Raw genomic sequence first — 25,560 nt, 5'->3', positions numbered from 1 at the left:
CATAATTGTTTTTTTTTTTGTTGTCAAATACTGTTTTTAGTAACTAATAGTAAATGATTTGACTGCAATTGTCACCATGTGTTCTTTGTTTGCAGCTAACGACCATTCATTATAGCGTAAGATACAAAAAGGCATAATACATCGACAACCCTTTAAAGTTGTGACACTCCATCTTAAGTCTGTTCCATTCGAACATTTTAACCAGACCTTTAGGGGTCGTTTGTTTGGAAAATAAATTATCCCATGATTAATTTTTTCGGGATTAGTTATTCCACCCTCCCATAGGATTAAAAAATACTACAATCCCGGGATAACTAATTCCGGAATTAGTTATACCACGATTTTATCCTAGCCAAACATGGAATAAACGCATCTCAAATTTAATCCCGGAATTAATTATACCTTATCCCTCATTCCAAGCGGGCCCTTAATGTATCATTTAGACACAAAATGCTGACATACTAAGGAGAGCCATGGCACGACACTAGGTGTTTCTGCCGTGTAATTAAGAGGTCACAAGTAAGTCGGGAAAAAAAACCTCTTGCAGAAATATAAGGGAAGGTTGTGCACAGTTGTCTCAAGGGATCAATTCTTCCTCAAATCTCGCGCCTATAGTGTGAGCTTAGTGCACCAAAATGTCCTTTTTGTGTGTTAATATACACAAGTGAGATATACTAAAAGACTAGAAAAGCAAAGGTTTCTTCCCCAGGCCAAAAGTACAATTGCAAAGGTTGCTATCAACATATTGCAGGTAAAGAGAAATGCCAAAGAAAGGATCTTTAATGGAAAAATAGTTACTCACTCAGTTTCATTTTATGTGACATACTTTCGTTATTAATCAGTTAAAAAAAATGACACATTTTATATGAAAACAATTAACTTTAAACTTCTATGTTATCATTTTTACTGTTAATGAGAAACTTTTATATATTTTAAATGTTATGAAATGTTTAAGACTACAAGTTTCAAATTTTTTATTTCTTTCTTAAATTTTATGCCGAGTCAAACAATATAAGTACGTAAATTAAAACACATGGAATAGAAAAGAGTGGTAAGGTGACAAGATCTATCTAGTTGTGGTGTTTATCAGATAAATGGATTGAAATTGTAAGGTTTTCTCTTTTCCCGCGGGGACAAAAATCAAAATCGGGTGGACTTCGCTCAATCAAAGACAGTTCATTTCGAACTTAGCCGAGTTCAATTATGTGACCTAGGGAAAGTCAACGTGCATGCACTGCCAAATTGTACGTACCTTTGTTTTGAGATGGGATTGACTTTGTCAGGTCTAAATCTTGGAAGTATTAGTCTGTCATTGAATACTAGCAAATTCTCTTTAATTTTGTAGGGTCACTTGTCCTAAGAGTTTGGATAAATTAATTTGGTCTTTTTTTTTTATCATGCACCATTTATTTATTTTTGTTTCTTTTAGGGTTTGCAGTTTTGATTCATGCGCGCATGCTAAAGAATGGCATTGTGGGGTTTGGATTTTGACTCGTATTGTTGTCTATAAATGCATCAAAAAGATCCACAACTGTCCAATCATTTGCTTTTAAAATGCAAAGTAAATGTAATTTCTAAATGTTTATAAATTAGAAAAAGATTTATAAATGTTTTGTTAGATGAAGGAAGAAGTGAAAAGAACTCCATCCCTCTCGAATGTTTAACACTTTTGTTTCTAAAGATTCAAACTAATAATCTTGAATGGCATATATTTATCAAACTTACTGCAACTTACAGCACTTTTGCGAGTTTTTAATAATTGATCTTTAATTTTAAAATTTGAACTGATCCAATCTAATTTAAAATCAGACAATTGGTTAAATCACATTGGTAAACTTAGTGTGTCGTCTGATATTGATCGAATTTATCTATGTGTAAAAAAACCAATATAGTTAATCTTATGAGGCACGAACTCGGATTAGTCAGGGCCCTAATGCAAAGGTGGACAAAAAAAAAGGTGGTCCTTACCCAAAAAGTAGCAGTTGGGTACTGAAACATGGTAACAATACTTTCACATAAAGGCAGGCCAAAAGATTATACTGTCCTTACTGATTGTTACTGTTCTATGTGATACCTTCCTCTTTTGACAGATTGTGTTTATTGAAGGTCAACTGGAAGAAAAACTGGTACTTAGTCCTAATAACTCATTATTTTGGCTTTTAATATGTTCCTATTACTCGTGTATTTGACTTGAATAAATTTTTAGACATTGTAGATTCTGTTCTTTTTTATTTTAAATTGGTGCGGGGTATACCGGCCACCGAGAAGCTTATTATAGGGGGTGATTTTAACGGCTACATTGGGAGGTAGCTTGGGGATATGAAGGTGTGCATGGTGGCTTCGATTTTGGAGATAGAAACGGAGAAGGTACTTCGTTGCTGGAGATAAAACCGTGGCGTTTAGTCGTATATACGAAGAAATTGGGGATAAAGGCTGGGACAAGAAGTTGTACAGGCTAGTGAAGGTGAGGGAGCAGAAGGCCCGGGATCTGGACCAAGTGAGATGCATAAAAGACGAGGAGGGAAGAGTTTTTTTGAGGGGGCACAAATTAGGCAGAAATGGTAGTCTTACTTTTATAGACTCTTGAATGAAGAGGGAGATAGGGGCATTGTGCTGGGGGAGTTAGAGTACTCAGAGCGGCAACGAGATTTTGGGTACTGTAGGCGCATATGAGTGGGGGAGGTTGTAGGGGCTATCCGCAGGATGAGTAGGGGTAAAGCGACTGGGACGGACGAGATCCCGGTGGAATTCTAGAAGAGCGTGGGTAAGGAGGGCATGGAATGTCTTGCTAGGTTATTTAACATCATTTTTAGGATGAAGAAGATGCCAGAAGAGTGGAGGCGGAGTACGATGATCCCGTTGTACAAGAACAAAGGGATGTCCAAAACTGCAACAAACTATAGGGGTATTAAGCCATACAATGAAAGCGTGGGAGAGGTTGATTGAAGGGAGGTTGAGGAGGTCTGTGTCTATTTCCGAGAACCAATTTGGTTTCATGCCGGGACGGTCGACTACTAAGGCCATTCACATTGTGAGGAGATTGATGGAGCAGTATAGGGCGGTGAAGAAGGATTTGCATATGGTGTTCATTAACCTGGAGAAAGCCTATGACAAAGCCCCGAGAAAGGTTCTATGGAGATGTTTGGAGGCTAGATGAGTGTCTGTATCGTATATTAAAGTGATTCAGGACATGTATGATGGAGCTAAGACACGAGTAAGGACATCAGGGGTAGACTCTGCCTACTTTCCAGTCGTGATGGGGTTACATCAGGGATCAACACTTAGCCTGTTTTTGTTTTCCATAGCGATAGATTCTTTGACGCGTCAGATTCAAGGGCAGGTGCCTTGGTGCTTGTTATTTGGGGATGACATAGTCCTGATCGATGAGACGCGAGGTGGCATTAACGAGAGGCTGGAGGTAGGAGACATACTCTGGAGTCTAAAGGTTTCAAGTTGAGCAGGATCAAGACAGAATACTTGGAGTGCAAGTTCAGCGGTGTTACCCACGAGGCGGGCGGGAATGTGAGACTCAATACACAAGTCATTCCCATGAGAGAGAGACTCAAGTATCTGGGATCTATAATTCAGAATGATGGGGAGATAGATGAGGATGTCACACACCGTATCGGAGCAGGGTGGATGAAGTGGAGGCTTGCTTCTGGTATCTTACGTGATAAGAATGTGCCGTTGAGACTTAAGGGTAAGTTCTATAAGGTAGTGGTTAGACTGACTATTTTAATGGGGCAGAGTGTTGGCCAGTCAAAAACTCCCATGTCCAGCAGATGAAGGTTGCGAAAATGAGGATGTTGAGATGGATGTGCGTGCATACTAGGTTGGATAGAATTAGGAATGAAGTTATTCGGGGCAATGTAAGAGTGGCCCCTGTGGAGGCAAAGATGCGTGAGGCAAGGTTGAGATGGTTCAGGCATGTTAAGAGGAGAAGCACAGATGCCCCTGTCAGAGATGTGAAATGTTGGCCTTGGGAGGTGAGAGGAGGGGTAGAGGTAGGCTAAAGAAGTCTTGGGAGAGGTGATCAAGCGGGACATGGTGCAGCTTGAGCTAACCGAGGACATGAGCCTAGATAGACGGGTGTGGAGGTTGAAGATTAGGGTAGAAGGTTAGTAGGTAGTCAAGTGTTTCCCGTTGTCTTCTCTAGTTCGATAGTATTAGTGCTAGTACAGTACCTTTTTTTCCTTAGTTTGCTATATTTGCATGTCTCGTTCCGTTATTAATTGACATCAGTAATTCCGTAGTTTGCTAGCAGTACTTCGTTCATATTCTCGTTTGCTGTCTTGGATTTAATTTTCTAAATATGTTATCTTGCTATTACTTGTTACCCGTACCCCTTTGATAATCTCTGTTGCTATCTTCGATTTAGTTTTCTAATAATTTGTCTTTCTATTACTAGCTATCAGGGCTTCTTTCACCTTCTTTAGCCGAGGGTCTATCGAAAACAGTCTCTCTGCCCTTCCAGGGTAGGGGTAAGATTGCGTACATCCTACCCTCCCCAGACCCTGCTTATATTGGGTTGTTGTTGTTGTTCCTTTTCGTTTTGTGTTATTGTTGTAATTCTGTAATTTAATTATCAGTTCTGAGAGTCAATGTGAATGAAATTTGCTCTCAAGTCAGAAATCATTAATTTTAATTTGTTAGAAGGTTTTTTTAATTCGAAATAACATACACGAAATGATGAATCAATTTTTTTTCTTAAATTCTAAATGTGAATACAAGTCTTTAGAAGATTAGGCAAATTATATCAAGATGGGCCATATTGGGCTAAATTTAGGGGAGAAATTCAAAAATAGCCAGATTTACAACTGGTCGTTCAAAAATAGCCCAATTTTAAAAGTAATCTTAATTTAGCCACTTTTTATGTAAAGATAAATATGAGCGAAAACACTGTTCAAAACCCGGAAATTACTCCAATATATTATGCTGGAGTTCCAGCATACTTATCCTGGAACTCCAGCATAATATACTGGAGTTCCAGCAAGTATACTGGTCCAGTATAATATACTGGAGTTTGGAGCACCGGTGCTCCAGTCTCCAGTATATTATACTGGAGCCAGCAAAGTATACCAGTCCAGCATAATATGCTGGAGTTCATACACAAGTGCACAGAACTCCAGTATATTATGCTGGACCGGTTTCTATTGCAGCAAAATAGTGGCTATATTTAATTGACTTGGTAAACGCTGGCTATTTTTGATTGACCGGTCCAAAAACTGGCTATACCGTGCTATTTTGCCTAAATTTAGGCAAACTGTCGAAGTTTGTCAAAATGTCATATTGTGCCCATGTAATATGCCTCATATGTGATACGTTTAAAGTCAAAAAGGTCAGGCCCAAAAATGAGAAATACCGAAATATTTCTAGGCAATATGTTTCTAATAAATTTCCAATTTGGTTAAATCAAGTCACAAAAGAGTTTAGAAGAATTAACCTAAATAGCTACTTACTCAATCATTCGGACTAAAAATAATTGATTGATGTATAATATATGTAATATATGTATAATGGTGTATAATTAATTTATAATCTATGTATACCAGCAAAAATAAATAAATAGTAAATCTGACCGGCTATTCGTGTAAAAATTCCAAAAGTTAATACAGGAGTAGTCACAAACCATTCCAGGGCCCAAGTTTCATGTCCTATTATCTTCCTGGCCTGAGAAATACCAAGTTTTGGTCCATGTGATGTGACAGGGCCCAGGGTCCGGCCCACTTAGAAGTTACATTGAAGATTCATTACTTATCGGAGCGACATTTTATGAGTTTAATTTCTATACAGCGAAAAAATAGTTTAATTTGAGTATATTTCAAACTAATTTCAAAATTTTTATCCTATTTCATTTAAGTCACATCTTTGAGTTCATTGTTTTTCACGTCCAAATTAGCTCTCTTTTCACATTTCTGTATACTTGATTTGTTTTTTTGATTTCTCTTCTTTATTTATATTAGTTAGTTTTGGATTTGTACCTTGGCATTTTTCACACTATTCATCAAACCAAATAAGACCAATTATTCTCTCAACCGTCCTCCAAATCTTGGGGTGGCAAATTAGCTGTTTGTGCTGGGTTTGTGCGGGTCTAAATGGGCTGAACTAATAAATGGGTCATTGTCTAACCCTGTCCAAAGTTCACTTGGATCAAGATAGGTTGGGTCAAGATGGGCTAATCAATGGGTCATAAACTAACCCGCCCAACTTGATCAAACTTTTTTACTTCCCATTCTTCATGTTTTTTACACAGTAATTTTGCATCCTTATTTACTTCACATGTTAGATCCTCTCAAATCTTTTTAATGTAAAAAGAAAAATGAGAATTAAGCTATAAAAAGGTATAATACTAATCATTTAACTGCAAGCTTTCAACAGGCTTTTTAATTGTAGAACACGAAATTTGAATTAAGGTTGCCAAGTTCGCTTTCTATTTTCACTGCATAAAGAAATGATTAGCTGTGATTTGTATACTTTGTTATGATATTTTACAGGTTAATATGCACTGCATTTGACCAAAAAAATATGCATTGCATTATTATTGGGTTCCCATGTTAATCTGTGTACTAAGTTTTTCTTAATATAAAGAGAAAAAAGAGAATAATGCCATAAAATGTGCATTTTTATTTTATTGTACTTTTCAGAAAGCAAAACTTTATTAAGCTAATACTAATAATATTTAATCCCTAACTAATCTAACAATTTAGAATCTAATAGTAAGTAATAATTTAAGGTTCTATTCAACTGCAATTTGAAAAGTCTAGTGGTATATTTATTTATTTGATAGTCATTAGAAACTTGTTAACCAGAAATTTATACAAATATATATATAATCTAGACGGATGACAGAATATAATCTCCAAACATGAATTGAAGGAAGTAAAAAATTCCATTAATCTATCTTAGTTAGTAATCGGTTGAGTTCAAATTATAGGAATTGAAGTTTGATTAGTGATGGACAGTGGTGAAGCTAGGAAATTCAATAAGGGTGTTTAAATTATAGGAATTGTGAACATCTTTTGCTAGTGGGCTATATTAGGATGTTCAAAGTCTATTTTTAATTAATACCAAGTAATATTTTACCTTATACGTAGTATAATTTTCTGGCGAAGGGTGGTCAGTTGACCATCCTAGGGCCAACATAGCTTCGCCCCTGGTGATGGGTTGAGTTTGGGCTGCCTCATGTGTTGACTTTGGACTAGCTTTTATCATGGATTGAAATGTGAATGTCCAAATCAGCCCATCAGGAAAATATTTATTGCCAACCCATTAAATATTGGGCGAGTTGGACGGGTCAAATGGGTTTGGACCGTTTTTGCCACCCCTACTCCAAACCACAGTTCATATTTACTCATGTCAAGTTTGATACTGTGTTTTACTGACTTGGATTAGGATTGACAATTGACAATTCTTTTTAACCTCCAAATTTTACTATGGTAGATCAAAGACAAACTCAAATTATAAACACAATGAAACAGGGAGCATTTCTGTACAATAAGTTTATAATAAAACTAAGAGTACACCCCCAATAGAAAGGAGTAGCATAATTTTGAGACTCTCTTATCAAACAATGAGCAACTAGATTTGCTTGCCTTTTAACTCAAACAAGAGAAATATTGTGAATTCTCCTTAACAAGAAACGATATTAAGATTGGCTCTAACAGAAAGCACAATTTTCTGGACATCACATTCAACTATACCCGAGCTATTAAAATATCAAATCAACCAGACGAGAGCAAAACGTATACAGTTCGAAACAATAAATATATACATATATACTATTTGTATTTTCTGGATACACGTTTCAGTCACATTTCAAATTTATTGAAATGTCCAAATTCTAGACAGACAAAGATCAATTAATTAATGTCATTCTCATCACAATGTATCATAGGTGTAGGCCGTTAAAATATCATGGTATAGCCAGTTTTCACACTGGTCAATGAAAAATAGCCAGCGTTTATCAAGTCAATGAAAAATAGCCACTATTTTGCTGCAACAGGGACCGGTCCGGTATAATATACGGGAGTTCTGGTGCATTTGTGTACGAACTCCAGCATATTATGCTGGACCGGTATACTTTGCTAACTCCTGTAAAATTTGTGGGAGACTGGAGCACCAGTGCTCCAAACTCCAGTATATTATACTGGACAATTATACTTGCTGGAACTCCCGTAAAATTTGCGGGAGTTCCAGCATAGTTATCTTGGAACTCCCGTAAAATTTACGGGAGTTCAAGCATACTTATGCTGGAACTCCCGCAAAATTTGAGGGCGTATTTTTCCGGATTTTGAACAGTGTTTTCGCTCAAATTTAAAGTGGCTAAATTTCGATGACTTTTGAAACTTGGCTATTTTTCAACGACCAGTGGTAAATCTGGCTATTTTTGAATTTTTCCCGTGTAGGCCATGGCTAAAAGAACATTTGGTATCAAAATGGCCCAAAGGAAATTTTGGAAGCAATCATTTTCCTGGTAGATACGTATTCAAAAGGGGAACTTGAATCAGTTGGATGTTATCTTCAATTAGGAAAAACAAATAAAAAGATATTGACATATATAGGACGTATTCAAAAGGGGAACTTGAATTTCTTTATATGCGAAATTGAGATCTCAAAAAAGAGAGGGTGTGGAGATTATTGTTGGGCTTTTTAAGCTTGAGTTAGCTTAAAAAGGGTGAAAGGAAAATGTGGGGAAAACGAAATATATGAGTTTCCCTCCTTGGCAAAGGGATATTGTCCTATATTAGAGGAAGAAAAGACTTTTGATGGGTATATATACAATTGCTCTTTTTCTAGCTCTTAAAGAGTTAAGAAGAAGGCAAGCCTCGTGTCGTCGTCGTCGTTTGCTCGGCTCGGCTTCATATTTGGTCAAGATTGATTGATTAATCTTTTTGGACAAAATTCCTTGACCAAAAAGTCTATAAATATGCTTTGAATCCCAGAATCTTTCTTTACGAAATTTTCTGATCTTCTTCTGCACTAAATTTTCAGTGTGTTTTACAGCCTTCGAGTGGTTCGCTGTTCATCGGCGTTTTTGGTACCAACACTCTGGTGAGTTAAATCGTTCTATCCTGGGAGGATAATATTCCAGCACCTCGGGTACTTGAGGGGAAAAATTTACTTAAGGACACACTGCGCATTCAGTGGGCTCGGTTTATTCCGATATTATTTTGACATACTGTTTCTACTAACTTTCTGTTTCTGTTTTTATTTCAGAAAGTTTACTGATTTTATTATTTATTACAGTAATACAGATTGGTAACAATCATATGAGGATATAGGACGGATTATGTGGTAAATTGAACTCATTGCTTTCAGTTCGATTTTATATATATTGAGCGAGAGCGAGAGAGAGATAAATTAGAATACATACATATAAAAAGATTAGATTCATTCTGAAAACACAAAGGTATCGTGCCGAAAGAGTTGTCATCCAATACAGCTTTGCCGAAAATTTTGATATGAACAAACAACAACATTGTGAATTTATCTTCTAGTATCAATCTATCACAACAATCACCTTCAAAAGCCTCTTGTTCTTGCAAATGTATGGGGGTCTACCTACCTTCCAATTTTTGTTCGATCTTGCCAATAGTTTGAAACTTACCCTTAGCTTTGTTACCTTTTTATGTAACACTTTGAAAATTACCCAAAAACAAGTTGAGAACATGTTACATAAGTGTCGTTTGGTTGGGAAACAAGTTATCCCAAGATTAATTATCCTGGTATTAGTTATCTCAGGATTGTTAATCCTCCCACATGGATGAAAATAACACTACAAAACGAACCCTTATATCGTGATTTTATCCCGACCAAACATGGGATAAACTCATCTCAAATTTAATCCCGAGATTAATTATCCATTATCCCTCGTACCAAACGAGCCCTTAGGATGTGATCTCATGGTCGTTAGAAGAAAATCATGAGGATTCAGGTTCAAATTTTAGCCGAGCCAAAAAATATTAAGTGATTTCTTCCCATCTGTCTAAGCCTTAGTACACAGAGTTACCCGATTTATATATCAATGTGAAATAGCAGATGCCCGATAAAATAAGCATATAGGCATAAAACCATGGTGATAGAAGAAATTAATAAGGAAAGGAATGGAACTAAATTTTCACCGGGTTGTTGTTTTTATTCGGTCATAGGTTGGTCCAAAGAACGAAAGTCAGCTTCCAACATTAAGTCTGCTGTTCCTCAGTAACTCAATGGTAGAGCAACCGGCTGATAACGGATGGGTCGTTGTTGCAATATATTTCCATGAAAAGAGTTGGTCTTTGAAGGCTATTTTTTATACTTCGTTGAAATTCATTGGTGGTAAATGTACACAATTGACGCAAAATATTGAAAAGATTGGGAGTTCACTCACTCAAGAAACTTTACTTTTAAAAGTTTAAGGTCCTCGCTAAATCAATTCATTCTTTTTTAACCTCTGGTCCCATCGTCAAGAGTTGTGGTAGAATGGATAAAATCTCTTCACTTTTAACCAATAATTTCCGGTTCGAGTTTTGAGAATAAGTTTTTCTTTGTAAGGAGCACTTCTCCTTTAGCGAGTCTCACGTGGCGCAGGTCCCAATATAAATATCGAACATCAGGATCCAATGCAAATATCCAACACTGAATAAAAAAAAGAAAGAAATATTTTAGGTCAATTATCAATCTTTAGAAAAACAGGCAAGCATTGTATTACCACAAAATGGACAAGTATACACCAGATAAATGACACGATACATACACATGTTGAAAGGTAAAGACAAACACATTTAATGACCAAATGTCGTCAATTGATCAGATAAAATAAAATGAAATTAATTAGAGGGTGGAGCAGTCAAAAGCAAAGTAATTGTGGGAGGCAAAATTTCAAACAAGATTGAACCATTGGTCAGCAAGTTAATCAATGTCACTTAAGAAAACTGAGAAGACAATTATGTCTAATGTTTGAATGCTAACAAGAGATAATTATTGGGAATTGAATATTCCTAAATTTTACATAATAAATAATAGCATTAAAGAAGTAACAAACTTTACCATATAGCATATTCCAAGATGATAAAATGCTTTTGGGAGAATTACATCCCTTGTCACTTGGCCCAACAACCCATTAGAAAATGGCCCATGTTTGAAGCCCTTACCCAGTATAGCCCAGGTTGTACATAATCTGAAAATTAATTTTTACCAGTTAGCCCATCCCTTATTTCTTCGTTCCCCTTTTCTCTTCGTTCCTCTTTTTTCTTGGTTCTTCTTCTCCTTCCCATGTCAGCCTTTGCACCACAAAATTTCTCTATTATTGTTATTCTCCTTCAATTCTTTTTCGGATTTCAATGATTAACTAAGGATTTGAAAAATAAAAGTCACCATTACAAGTGGTTCGAAGATTCGATTTCAGAAATTGAGTTTTCCGATTTGTTAGCTGTTTGGAATGGGTGTTGTCTCAATTGATTGGAATTATCAAGATGAGTTCAAAACTTAAATTTCAAGTGATTTGGAGTAGATTTAGGCTATATTTGAGTTAAATTTCAGAAATTGAGTTTTCCGATTTATTAGTTGTTTGGAATGGGTGTTGTCTCAATTGATTGGAATCATCAAGATGAGTTCAAAACTTAAATTTCAAGTGGTTTGGAGTAGCTTTAGGCTATATTTGAATTAAATTCCAGAGGATGCCCAAGGAAGAAGAAGAACACGTGAAGCTTCATTGATGGGATTCATTTGTATAATATTGTATAAATAGTATATAATAGTGTATAAACACAACTTATATACTATTATATCCAAGGTTGATACATTATTTACAGGTATTTGGTGAATTTCTCGCATTTTCTTCTTCTTCTTCTTCTTCTCATTCTTCTTATACACCTATATACTTAGTGTATCAAGAATATTTTCACTCTGTCATTATACATCTTTATACACTTTCATACAACTATATACATACTGTACCTCTTTGTATAAAAGTATATAACATTGTATAAAAGTGTATAAGCATTGCTGACGAAATTTTTGTACGATTTTCACTTGCAATTCTTGTATAAAACTAGTCCAAATCTCCAGCAAATAACCTCAAACTTTGTATACAACCTACTTAGACTATTTCTAATAAGTTCAAACAATACCACTCCAAATTTCTCACAAAATCATAATCGAAATTTAACAAGATTAGCATTAAAGGAGATGAGATTTTAGATTTCTCGCGTCTGTTTTTGCATTTTGCAATTGTGATAGGTATGTATAAACCTGAAGATATACAAAAGTTTTTAAAAAAAAAAAAACAGAGAAGTATTGGTTATGGAAGAAGGCACGAATGAGTGTTGACTGAATGGGGAACTAATTTTTCTTTTCCGTTTTGTTTGCATATGATTCTTTTTCATTAATTAAATTAAATATTTATGGGTGAAAAATGAGGAGAGAGCTACAATAGGGGTAGGTAGGAATAAATGAGGTTGTTATAATTAGAGGGAATGGGAAAAGAAAAGATCTTATTGATATTTGGCTACACATTTGCAAACTTGTAACTGGGCTAAAATAGTGCAAGGTCAACTTATGGAATGCATTATTCTGTAATTTTGTCAATGCTTTTGTCTCTCCATTTAACTTTGAGGGTGCCTTGAAACAACATTAAAGTTGTTTGTCAGACCTATAGGTCACGGATTCGAGTCGTGGAAGCAATCACTAATGTTTTATTAGAATATGATGTCTACGTGTGACCCTTTCTTGAATCCTGTGTAAATACAGAATACCTTATACACCAAGCTTGCCTTTAAATACTCTAGAAAATGAGGAGTACAAAAGAAAATGCTTCTCCACCAAACTCAGTTCTTCCTTTTATTTATTTCAAGAATGGTGAACTGACTTTAGGAAAAAACATGTATTGACTTTAATACAGTAATATATTTTTTGGGATTGTCGTCAATATCACTATTTTGATGTTGCAAGAAATGATTTTCTTTTCCTTTGATTTCTTTCCTAGCAATTATTTTCAGAAAATACATTTATTTATTTTTTGACTGCAAAAGAAACCTTAGACTTGCCAAACATAAACATGTTCATCATTTCTAGCATTATTAATCTGTTGACTATAATACATTATTAGCTTAATTACTCGTATTATCTATGTCTTGCCAATGTTTCTTTTTCCAAATTTAAATCATACTTTGCCCCAATAAATACACTACATATTAACAACCAATCAAAGCCTCATCTACTTTCCCAATCTAACATCTCTTATTTGTTGTGTTTTTATTAAGGGGTGTGAATGAGAAATGGAAGAGGCACCTTTTAGATTGCACCTCTCCATATCACCCTTCATTTGTCTATAAATTTAGAGGCTTGGCCTCATTTTTAAAACATGAAATCAGACATGTAAAATCTGAAATCTTCTCCCCTCTTTTATACATTGTTGCATTATTTTTTAAATAAACATAAGTGTCAAGTGTGATTTGCTCCGTTTGTTGAGTTCGCTGAAGTTCTGTGATTTGAAGTGCCGCTATCACAGAATAGTTATTCCGTTCTATCCTGGGAGGAATTAATCCGTATACCTTGGGCAACAGTGAGGGGATTAAATTCCTTAAGGACACATTGTGCATTCAGTGGGCTCGGAATTATTTTACGTTTTGTTTATTGAACTAACGTTTGTTCACTTTTCTGATTTTGAACACAGTAATACCATCAATCTTAAGGAAAAACTTCACCGTTTATTAGATCTAGTTGTATCAGATGTTACTCGGTTTGAAGATTAAAAACTTCACCGATTATTAATTATGAATGTGTCAGATTGGTTTGAAGATTAAAAACTTCACCATTTATTAATTCTGGCTCTGTCGTGACACAAACAACAGTTCATGTAGTTGGCTCTACAAAGTAAAAGGGGCGGTGAATGTGAATCTCCTTTTGATGAAATATGTTTGGAATATGAAATTATTCACCAAAAAATCGCCCCTTAGTCACCGCAATCTAATGGAATTGCAGAAAGAAAGAATAGAATGTTAAAGGAGATGATGAATGCCTTGTTGATAAGTTCTGGTTTACCCCAGAACTTTTGGGGGGAAAGTTATTCTTTCAGATAACCGTATACTCAGTCGAGTTCCCAATAGCAAGACGCAATCCATTCCATAGGAAAAATGGAATGGAAGGAAGCCCAACTTAAATATTTTAAAGTGTGGGGGGTACTTAGCTAAAGTGCAAGTTCCTAAACCCAAAAAAGGTAAAGATCTGACCGGAAATTATTGATTGCGGTTTTATAGGATATGCAACAAATAGTAAGGCATATAGTTTTCTGATTCATAAATCAGAAAATCCCGACATTCATATTAATACGGTAATCGTATCAGATAATGTTGAATTCTTTGAGAATATTTATCCGTATAAAAGAAATGTGAGTCGTCTAGTGAAATATCTAAGAGACCTCAGGAAGAAGAAAAGGAAAGTACACCTAATGAGGTGAATCCAAGACGTAGTAAACGTCAAAAGACAACTACTTCCTTTGGACCAGATTTTCTGACATTCTTGTTAGAAAGTGAGCCTCAAACATTTAAAGAAGAAATGTTAGAAAGAGGTAGTCAATAGTGAGATAGAATCCATATTAAGTAATCATACTTGGGAATTGGTTGATCTTCCTCCAGGAAATAAACCTTTGGGTTCCAAATGGATTTTCAAGAGATGGTACTATTGACAAATATAAGGCAAGATTGATTAAGGATTAAGACAACGTGAATGTCTTGATTACTTTGACACATGCTCACTGGTAACGAGAATTACATCTATTCGGATGGTAATAGCGTTAGCCGCCGTGTATGGCCTTGAAATCCATCAAATGGACGTAAAGTCTACCTTCTTAAATGGATATTTGGAGAAAGAAATTTATATGGAACAACCTGAAGGGTTCGTGGTTCCCGGAAAAGAAAAGAAGGTGTGTCGACTTGTTAAGTCACTTTACAGACTAAGACAAGCACCCAAACAATGACATGCGAGATTTGACCAAATAATATTGTCAAATGGTTTCAAAAATTTATGAGTGTAAACAAATGTGTTTACATTAAGAATACTTCAAGTCATATAGTCATTATTTGATTATATGTAGATGATATGTTGATGAAATATTTAAAATGTGGGGGCTTTTAGCTTATGCATGACAAAAGCCAATGTTAGACGTAATGTCTAAATGATATAATTTTTTTTGAACCCCATTGATGTAGTAGTTGGTAAATTCATCAGCTGTTTAGTCTTAATGAAGACTAGTTGATGAAACTACTAATTCGGAAGTTGGTCACGTGCCTTTCTCGAAAGATCATTTTCTTTATTGAAAATTTATATTGTTTAGTTCTTTTATGAAATGATGTCACTTTGAAAGTTGTGACTTTTCATAGAAAGATACGTTTATACGTTTTTGTATGTACATGATCGTTAATGAACAAATGTATCATGTACTAATACGTTGATCTATAATGAGGTGAACCAACCGATGAACATGATCAAAATCTATTGCAAATTGGATTTGTTTCATGAATGAATGTGCTATAATTTGCATATCATATAGACGTATGAATAAATAGCATATAAATGCTTGAAAATGGCGGAGTGATTGCGAAATGTGTTTTATATTAAAAGGTTGTGGCCACAACTGATGCCAATCATTCCAGCTGTTTTTATAATATACGATTGATACATTAAGTGTAGTCAATAATCTGATATGCAATCGAAAGTCGATACGTATTACTCTACGACATAAGAAAGTTTGCATTGAACTTTCATGACAAATGAAACAAGTTTTGAAGTATTTGAAATATACTCCAAATTATACTTTGCACTACAATAAGTATCCCGCGATAATAGAGGGGTATAGTGATGCAAATTAGATCACCGGTTCAACCGATTCTAAACAGCCGGTGGAGGAGCGATGTCTTGGAAATCATCCAAACAAATGTGTATTGACCACTCTACAGTGGAGGCTGAGTTTATAGCCTTAGACAAGGCCGGTGAAGAAGTTGAATGGCTCCGGAATTTCTTGGAAGATATTCCATTTTGGCCAAACCTTTGGCACCTATGTGTATACATTGTGATAGTCAAGCGGTAATAGGCAGGGCAAGGAGCGTTATGTATAACGGAAAATCTCGTCACATTCGACGGAGATACAATACCGTTAGAAAACTACTATCTAGGGGTGTTATCACGATTGACTACGTAAAGTCAAGAGATAACGTGTCGGATCCACTTACAAAAGGCCTATCTAGAGAGGCAGTTGAAATATTATTGAAGGGAATGGGGCTAAGGCCTAGGACAAGTCATCATGGCGGTAACTCTACCTAGCAGACTGGAGATCCCAAGAGCTAAGTTCAAAGAGATCAAACAAAGTTATGAATGACGGTTCAACATTGTCAAATAACTCAACCCATTCTCGTGATGAAGACAATGTTCAGAAATCAAGGTAAAGCATTAAGGCTTTTTGATGAGTCAATAAAGCTTAAAGCTTTTTAATGATTTTCTAAGTCTGGCACGATATGACCAGATAGTGTGTCTATAGGATTACACGTTTAGAAATCACCTATGTGAGTGTTAAGTGTAAGCCGCTTTAAGGGGAATGAAAGTAAAGGCCCATTCTCTAAGCACTCATGAAACCAGGCGGTGTTCATGGCTGAAACGAACACAATCGTGAGAACCAAAGACGGTTAAGGGTTAATTGTGTGACTTATGGTTGTCTAGGTATACACCAAAGTTCGACGGTTCAAAGATATCAAATCTACCGATTGACCGAGTATATCCGACATAAGTTCACTACGGAAAGTTCAAAGGGAAACCTACTTATCCAGATGCGATTAATCCTTATTTGTGAATCACACAGTATTTTCATGCATGTTTTTCCTCATATGACCATTCCCCATTCATGTGGGGGATTGTTGCGTTTTTATTAAGGGGTGTGAATGGGAAATGGAAGAGGCACCTTTTAGATTGCACCTCTCCATATCACCCTTCATTTGTCTATAAATTTAGAGGCTTGGCCTCATTTTTAAAACATGAAATCAGACATGTAAAATCTGAAATCTTCTCCCCTCTTTTATACATTGTTGCATTATTTTCTAAAAAAACATAAGTGTCAAGTGTGATTTGCTCCGTTTGTTGAGTTCACTGAAGTTCTGTGATTTGAAGTGCCGCTATCACAAAATAGTTATTCCGTTCTATCCTGGGAGGAATTAATCCGTATACCTTGGGCAACAGTGAGGGGATTAAATTCCTTAAGGACACATTGTGCATTCAGTGGGCTCGGAATTATTTTACGTTTTGTTTATTGAACTAACATTTGTTCACTTTTCTGATTTTGAACACAATAATACCATCATTATTTTCATCAAATACTAAACTAGGATTAGATAAAAACAAGATTAATCTGAATTCAACGTGTTATAGTCATGCTTAAATCTCTTAATGATAACATAGATCTGTTGTGGAAGCACAAAGTAGAATAGAATGACTGTTATATCTATGCTTAAATTTCTTTTTAAATGTTTTAATAATCAAACAATCCACTAAAACAATGGTACAACGTTCGAAACTTAGTAAATGGACACATTCCTTCATCCTTTTCCACTTAAATAACGAGTTTTTACATGCAATAGGGCTCGAAACCATGACGTACGCCTTTACCCTTACAATTAAATAAGGAGCTTTTACTTGCATGTGAGGTTCGAACTCATGACGTACGCCTTCGTCAGGCGCAGTAAACCAAAGCGCTCCTTTACCCTTTCACTTAAATAAGGAGCTTTTACTTGCTACGTGAGGTTCGAACTCATGATGTGCGACTACTGTCACGCGCTTGGCTCGTAGCATTAGACCGAAGTCCTAAACTGCTTAAATCTCATCTATATATTATTAAAAGGAGAGGAAAAAGCCCTCTCCTTAAGCCAAGTGGCAACCTAAAAAAATGACACATGGCATAATTAGTTATTTAATTTATAATTAGTTATTGGTTATTATTTTTGAATCTCACATTTTCTCAATTCCAAACCCACAAATACATGACCTATAATATCTTTGGGATATCTTTTGACTTATTTTCAGTTCCAAACACTAGAGAGAACAAGGTTGGAAGCTAGGGTTTGCACACACACTTTGGTCTTGAAGATTTGAAGCTTTTGGTTGAGAATTACCCATTTATGTTCATTTCTTCATTTCCTTGCTTTGTATTGTATATCTAAGTGTGTAGTATTTTATTCAACACTTAAATCTTGTTTATGGAAATATTCATGTTTAAAGCGTGGATTANATATAGTAGTTGGTAAATTCATCAGCTGTTTAGTCTTAATGAAGACTAGTTGATGAAACTACTAATTCGGAAGTTGGTCACGTGCCTTTCTCAAAAGATCATTTTCTTTATTGAAAATTTATATTGTTTAGTTCTTTTATGAAATGATGTCACTTTGAAAGGTGTGACTTTTCATAGAAAGATACATTTGTACGTTTTTGTATGTACATGATCGTTAAGGAACAAATGTATTAATACGTTGATCTATAATGAGGTGAACCAACCGATGAACATGATCAAAATCTATTGCAAATTGGATTTGTATCATGAATGAAGGTGCTATAATTTGCATATCATATAGACGTATGAATAAATAGCATACAAATGCTTGAAAATGGCTGAGTGATTGCGAAATGTGTTTTATATTAAAAGGTTGTGGCCACAATTGATGCCAATCATTCCAGTTGTTTTTATAATATACGATCGATACATTAAGTGTAGTCAATAATCTGATATGCAATCGAAATTCGATACGTATTAGTCTACGACATAAGAAAGTTTGCATTGAACTTTCATGACAATGAAACGAGTTTTGAAGTATTTGAAATATACTCCAAATTACGCTTTGCACTACAATAAGTATCCTGCGATAATAGAGGGGTATAGTGATGCAAATTAGATCACCGGTTCAACCGATTCTAAACAGTCGGTGGAGGAGCAATGTATTGGAAATCATCCAAACAAATGTGTATTGAACGCTCTATAGTGGAGATTGAGTTTATAGCCTTACACAAGGCCGGTGAAGAAGTTGAATGGCTCTAGAATTTCTTGGAAGATATTCCATTTTGGCCAAACCTTTGGCACCTACGCGTATACATTGTGATAGTCAAGCGGTAATAGGCAGGGCAAGGAGCGTTATGTATAACGGAAAATCTCGTCACATTCGACGGAGATACAATACCGTTAGACAACTACTCTCTAGTGGTGTTATCACGATTGACTACGTAAAGTCAAGAGATAACGTGTCGGATCCACTTACAAAAGGCATATCTAGAGAGGCAGTTGAAATATCATTGAAGGGAATGGGGCTAAGGCCTAGGACAAGTCATCATGGCGGTAACTCTACCTAGCAGACTGGAGATCCCAAGAGCTAAGTTCAAAGAGATCAAACAAAGTTATGAATGACGGTTCAACATTTTCAAATAACTCAACCCATTCTCGTGATGAAGACAATGTTCAGAAATCAAGGTAAAGCATTACGGCTTTTTGATGAGTCAATAAAGCTTAAAGCTTTTTAATGATGTTCTAAGTCTGGCAGGATATGACCAGATAGTGTGTCTATAAGATTACACGTTTAGAAATAACTTATGTGAGTGTTAAGTGTAAGCCGCTTTAAGGGGAATGAAAGTAAAGGCCCATTCTCTAAGCACTCATGAAACCAGGCGGTGTTCATGGCTAAAACGAACACAACCGTGAGAACCAAAGACGGTTAAGGGTTAATTGTGTGACTTATGGTTGTCTAGGTATACACCAAAGTTCGACGGTTCAAAGATATCAAATCTACCGATTGACCGAGTATATCCGACATAAGTTCACTACGGAAAGTTCAAAGGGAAACCTACTTATCCAGATCGATTAATCCTTATTTGTGAATCACACAGTATTTTCATGCGTGTTTTTCCTCATATGACCATTCCCCATTCACGTGGGGGGATTGTTGCGTTTTTATTAAGGGATGTGAATGGGAATGGAAGAGGCACCTTTTAGATTGTACCTCTCCATATTACCCTTCCTTTGTCTATAAATTTAGAGGCTTGGCCTCATTTTTCAGACATGAAATCAGACATGAAAAATCTGAAATCTTTTCCCCTCTTTTCTACATTGTTGCATTATTTTTTAAATAAACATAAGTGTCAAGTGTGATTTGCTCCGTTTGTTGAGTTCGCTGAAGTTCTGTGATTTGAAGTGCCGCTATCATAGAATAGTTATTCCGTTCTATCCTGGGAGGAATTAATCCGTATACCTTGGGCAACAGTGAGGGGATTAAATTCCTTAAGGACACACTGTGCATTCAGTGGGCTTGGAATTATTTTACGTTTTGTTTATTGAACTAACGTTTGTTTGCTTTTCTGATTTTGAACACAGTAATACCAACAGGCAGTTTATCGGCCTAATTCAATCTTGCGTGCACTAATTGTTTGCTGACAGTCTAGCATACAAATTCAGAATAGGAAATTACACATTGAGTCCAGACACACATGTCTATTAACGCCATGTAGTGTGTCATGTGTTGTAGAGTGAAAAAAATAGAACACACAACCATGATAAGGTTACTGTAAGACGTTGGACAAGGACAAAGATAGGTACAATTATATCCTTTAAGGAGGTCTGATGGTGTATGACTTCTTATGAAGTACTAATTACTAAAAGTTTNCCAAAAACCAAAAAAACACCACACCCCTATAACCATCCCTCTTTCAACATTTCCGAATCTAAACAAAAATTTGCAAACCAATCATAACTACTTTTGTTCAGGCATATAATAAGTACAAAAGAAAGACATGATAGTAATCCTTTTTCAAAAAAGAAAAAGAAAGGCCAAACAAAAGAATCTTTTGAATACATGCCCACTAACCAAAGCAACCCCACAATACATAGTGAACATAGCTCCAACCATTTTCACAAGCAGCTAAAAAATGGCAGGTCAATAGTGCAATAAGAGCCTCATCTCTACAGTAAAAGGCAGCAGCAAGTTGTGGTTTATGAACAGTATATGTCTCATATTTTAGAGGAACAAGCCAAAATCCATCCATACATTTTAAGCAGAACATGATAGAGAAAGATGACAAACAACAACAAAAAAACTCAATGACTAGTGTGTACGCAAACCTTACACCCACCCTGAAAGTAAAGAGATTGTTTCCGATAGACTCTCGGCAAATGGGGTCTGGCGAGGGTAGCATGTACGCAGAACTTACCTCACCCAAAAGTTAGAGAGGTTGTTTCCGATAGACCCTCGGCAAGTAAGGTCTAGAGAGGATAGTGTGTCGCAAACCTTACCCACCTTGAAAGTTGAAAGTAGAGAGGCTGTTGCCGATAGACCCCTCAGCTCACAACAGAAAGATGATAAAGAGAGAAAAAAAGACAATATGGTAAAGGGGGGAAAACTTTGAGGGTCATTTTATTCAGAATATGTCTAAAAACAAGTTCCCATCAGTACAATTATGAACAAAAGAAACTACTGAAAACAAGGATTAGTAGACCTACCTTCTGTACCACTTAAGACACTAATCGAGATTACTACTACTACTACTACTGCCCTTTCTTCTTTCCCTTCCCTTTTCATGATCTGTTAGTCAAAGGATCTTTCCTTGTATTTGGTTGTTTAATGTCACAAGCTTTGTTATGTTACAGATCATTAGTCTACCCTTCTAAACACTTACTGCCCCTAGTTTCTTTACAAAGTCAAAGAGTGATTGGAAATAGAAATTTCACAATCATCATTGTAGAACACTAAAACTTACCTGCTGCTATTTTCCTACACCTTTATCTAAACCTAAAGATGAAACAAGAAAATGCAGGACATATCTAGCAATCTACTTTCACCCATTCGTAACGTCCGGGAAGGGGCTTCTCATTCAATGGATCAAAGTTGTACCTGCAAGTGGTTCCAAAACAAGCTCGATTAGACATGAAGGTGCATCTCCCGGTGTTATTACAAGAAGTGTCAAGTGAATTCTTACTTCTCGATGAATCGTCTCCGCTGCTGCTCTTCTGCACTGGTGAAAAACTCATCCATTTCATGAGCTGTCGGGATATTCGTTCGTAGCAAATTTGGTACTCTGCTGGTTGCATTAATACGCCTCGTACTGGAACCAGGGGTTTGCATGTTGTCTGAATCTCTTATCAAACTGCAAGGTGTGCTTTCCCTGGTGGTCCTGTAAGAAATAGCAAAAGAACTCTATAGTGCTCTATTCAAATGAATCAAATCTTAATCCTTGCAAATCACTAGTAGAAAAACAACAACCACCCAGTATAATCCCACAAGTGGGGTCCGGAGAGGGTAGTGTGTACGCAGACGGCAGACCTTACCCCACCCTGGGGTAGAGAGGTTGTTTCTAATAGACCCTTGGCTCAAGAAGATTGAAAAGAACACTAGTAGAAAAACAGAGTAAAATATATTCAGATTTGCAACACATACAGCTCATGGCAGCAAAAAGATTCAGAGATAACTGCATAAAGGTGAATCATTTAGTGGCTGTCAAAAAAGCTTTCTTGCCTTTATTGTCATATCCATCTATTACTTCAATCATAGAGGGAACCCCACGTTCATTTTCAATGGTAAATTGTTCTCAACAATGATTGCAACTTTGCAAATTTAAGGCAGCAAAGATACTATTCATATGCATGCATCCTGCAGTTAACAGACAACTTTTTTTTCACGACGAAAGTTTCAACGACCATAAATGTACTATGGGATGGCAAATCTAGAGGGGTAGTACAGCCATCCATCTTTTTTCTTGCTCCTTTTTTGGATGGGTAGACTCATACAAGGAACAAGTTCATCCAATTAGCTTTACTTTGCTCAACAAATCAAACGCCAAAAAAATAAAGTTGCAATTCATATTCGCTCACCGCATTGGAACAAAATCGGCCATTTATCTAATGCAACAACAATGTGGTGTCCGATAACTACGGTGCCAATATGTGCAAGATAACTAATTAAGTGTTGCAAATAAAGCTCACTACAGAAACTGAACGACGAAACAATAGAGAAATGGTTATTTAACTATATTTAACTTCTACCACATGGAGAGAAAACTATAACAGATAACATAAATAAAAGGAGGGTCCAACAGATATACACAAGTAAAAGAAGGCATCTATAAGACAAATATCACCACATTTACTTTTTCAAATAAAGACCAGCAACACACTTTGGGTCAAAAAGGTAATGATTTTTCAATTGGAACCACATATAGAAAAATCTAAACCAAACTAGGAATTTTTAACAAACGTGATCAAGAATCATTACTCTTTCGTTTTCAAGAAAAAAATGATTTTAGAACACCCCTTTCTTGTGCCGAAAACTAGGAAGACAAAATAATCACTCCGAGAATTCTTTTGTTCCCTGTATTTATTCCCCCAACAATGTTTCTGCTGATTTACAAATCCTCCAAGATAAAGGTTCAATTATAAATCTAATACATTAGAAAAACTGTCATCAATGAAGCAATCTCAAGAGAAAAAAAGGACAGCCCGATGCACTAAGCTCTCGCTATGCGTTGGTCCGGGGAAGGACCGGACCACAAGGGTCTATTGTACGTAACCTTAACCTGCATTTCTGCAAAAGGCTGTTTCCACGGCTTGAACCCGTGACCTCATGGTTACATGGCAACAACTTTACCGGTTACGTCAAGGCTCCCTTCGAAGCAATCTCAAGAAACAACCATAAAATTCCATAATCTAATGGTGATCCAGTAACCAAATGCATCACATTTAAGCAACCCTATTAAAAGGGATAAATCAGTATACCAGACTTTGTATGTTTAAAGTTTTTCTTTTTTGTGGTTGGTTGTGTGGGGGGACCTTAATAAGTCCTATACTTTCTCAATAAAAATTACATCATAAATCTACTTTTCATATATTTGCACCAAATGTCCACAATATAAAAAAGGGGGACTTTAAAGGGATGAATGAGGAATAAAAAGCCGTGTGAAAGTGACTACTATATGAAAAGCAGGCACCAAATTCAAGAAATGAAAAAACCTTAAACTTGAACCAATATCAAGAACACAAATTTTCATTTGTCTGCATTTTCCCCTTTCAATTAAAATCGACAAAGAAAAGGATAAAGAGCGACAAAGACAAATCCACACTCAAATAAGGCAAATAACCCTTAAACAACACCCTTATCCAGACTTAAAAAATTATAAAATAATCAGCCTCAGAAAAATATTCTGTTCTAAAAAGAATTTTTTTTCTAGTCTAAAGAAGCAAAATAAACCCTTCTGATCAAGAAAAATCTGAACTTTTCAAAACCCAACACCAAATTCAATACCAAACTTGCATTTCTTAGCAATCTATAAACCAAATACAGTAAAAATCACTATTTTTAATACTATTTTTTGCAACAAATGGTAAAAATTAGTCAGAATAGAACAACCAGAGCAGAAATAGTAAAAAAGGGGGAACTTTTTTCTAAAATATTTTAGATACTGTCTCAAAACTTGCTCTAAAAACTCAAATAAACCACAAAACTCTAATCTTCACATAAGAGTAAGAAACATAAACATGCAAACTAGTAAACCCCTCACATAACATTTTCAGCAAAGGGAAAATGAAAAATAAATTAATTTTTCAAAAAAAAAAACAAAAAAAACACCCACCTTTTTCTACCTTCAAATTCCAACAAATTCTCCCCAAAAGAAGCTTCAACAGCCACATCACCACCAAAGCAGCTATTCTCCTTTACCTCTTCAGAACTAGTTCTTAAAACATTAGGGTTTTTAGGGTTTAACAAATTGGGATCTTTTGAAACACCATTTTTCTGCTTCCTCCCTTCAAGAACCGAAAAGGGTTTGATTAACTTTCTACTACGAAGCTCTAGGTAGGACCCACCATCACCGCCGGAGCCGGATTCTGTAGCCGCCGGTGAAACCAATTTCGAAAGAGCTAGGGTTTTAGCCCTTGTTAAAACACCAAGAGGTGATACTGATACTTCCCCTGACTTTTTTGACTTCCTCATATACTTCCCCATTTTTTTCACTAATAAAAACAGAATCTTCAACCTTTTTTTCTGCTTTTTTTTTTAGCTAAGCTCTTTTCATGGAGGTTTTTTCCAATGTGTGTGGCTAAGCTCTTTTCATGGAGGGTATGCAGTTGTTTGTTAGAGAAAGAGAAAGAGGAGAAAAGAAAGGGAGAGATGAATATATAGTAATGAACTTTTTAGAGCAGAGGAAGAAGGAGAAAAAACAGTAAGGTGGGGACTTTATATGTACTTTTCTTTATTATATATCTCGTGACATATTGAGTTTATCACCTTCTTCTTTTTTTATTTAATTTTTATTACTAGTATTTATTTTCTTTCCGACTCCCACTTTCTTTTTTGTTTTTTTCGTAAAAAGGATTAGTTTTAATTTAATACAACATTTGATTTTAGAATAGAACTCTAGATTTATAAAACCACAATTATTTCATCTTATCACCAAACTAGGTAAATCTTTACTATCCATTACACCTTATTTGGATTCATTTCCTTTTAATATTAAATCATTTTAATATTAGAATTTTTTAATTTTTTATTAACATATAAATCTTTAACAAGATTA

General features: G+C 35.7%; 1 protein-coding gene across 1 annotated transcript; it reads right to left on the bottom strand.

Moving 5' to 3' along the window:
* LOC109234295 (cyclin-dependent kinase inhibitor 4-like) lies at window positions 21,383-25,199 on the bottom strand. Its single transcript, XM_019400215.1, has 3 exons — window positions 24,619-25,199; window positions 21,973-22,167; window positions 21,383-21,887 (listed from the first exon to the last, which is right to left on the bottom strand). Exons 1-3 carry the CDS (start codon window positions 24,987-24,989, stop codon window positions 21,818-21,820), a joined length of 636 nt encoding a protein of 211 aa, XP_019255760.1. The 5' UTR covers window positions 24,990-25,199; the 3' UTR covers window positions 21,383-21,817.

The sequence above is a fragment of the Nicotiana attenuata genome, chromosome 11, assembly GCF_001879085.1.
Source record: "Nicotiana attenuata strain UT chromosome 11, NIATTr2, whole genome shotgun sequence".
Lineage (NCBI taxonomy): Eukaryota > Viridiplantae > Streptophyta > Magnoliopsida > Solanales > Solanaceae > Nicotiana > Nicotiana attenuata.
Note: the sequence above shows the minus strand (reverse complement) of the source record. Positions and strands in the feature narration are given on the sequence as shown.

Bases quoted from the DNA above. Each gene is read 5' to 3' on its own strand.
- LOC109234295 (XM_019400215.1), bottom strand. From the start codon at position 24,989: ATGGGGAAGTATATGAGGAAGTCAAAAAAGTCAGGGGAAGTATCAGTA. The intron at 22,168-24,618 runs GTGGGTGTTTTT...TATTTCTTACAG, and splicing joins GAATTTGAAGGTAGAAAAAG to GACCACCAGGGAAAGCACAC. The intron at 21,888-21,972 runs GTAAGAATTCAC...AACCACTTGCAG, and splicing joins CGGAGACGATTCATCGAGAA to GTACAACTTTGATCCATTGA.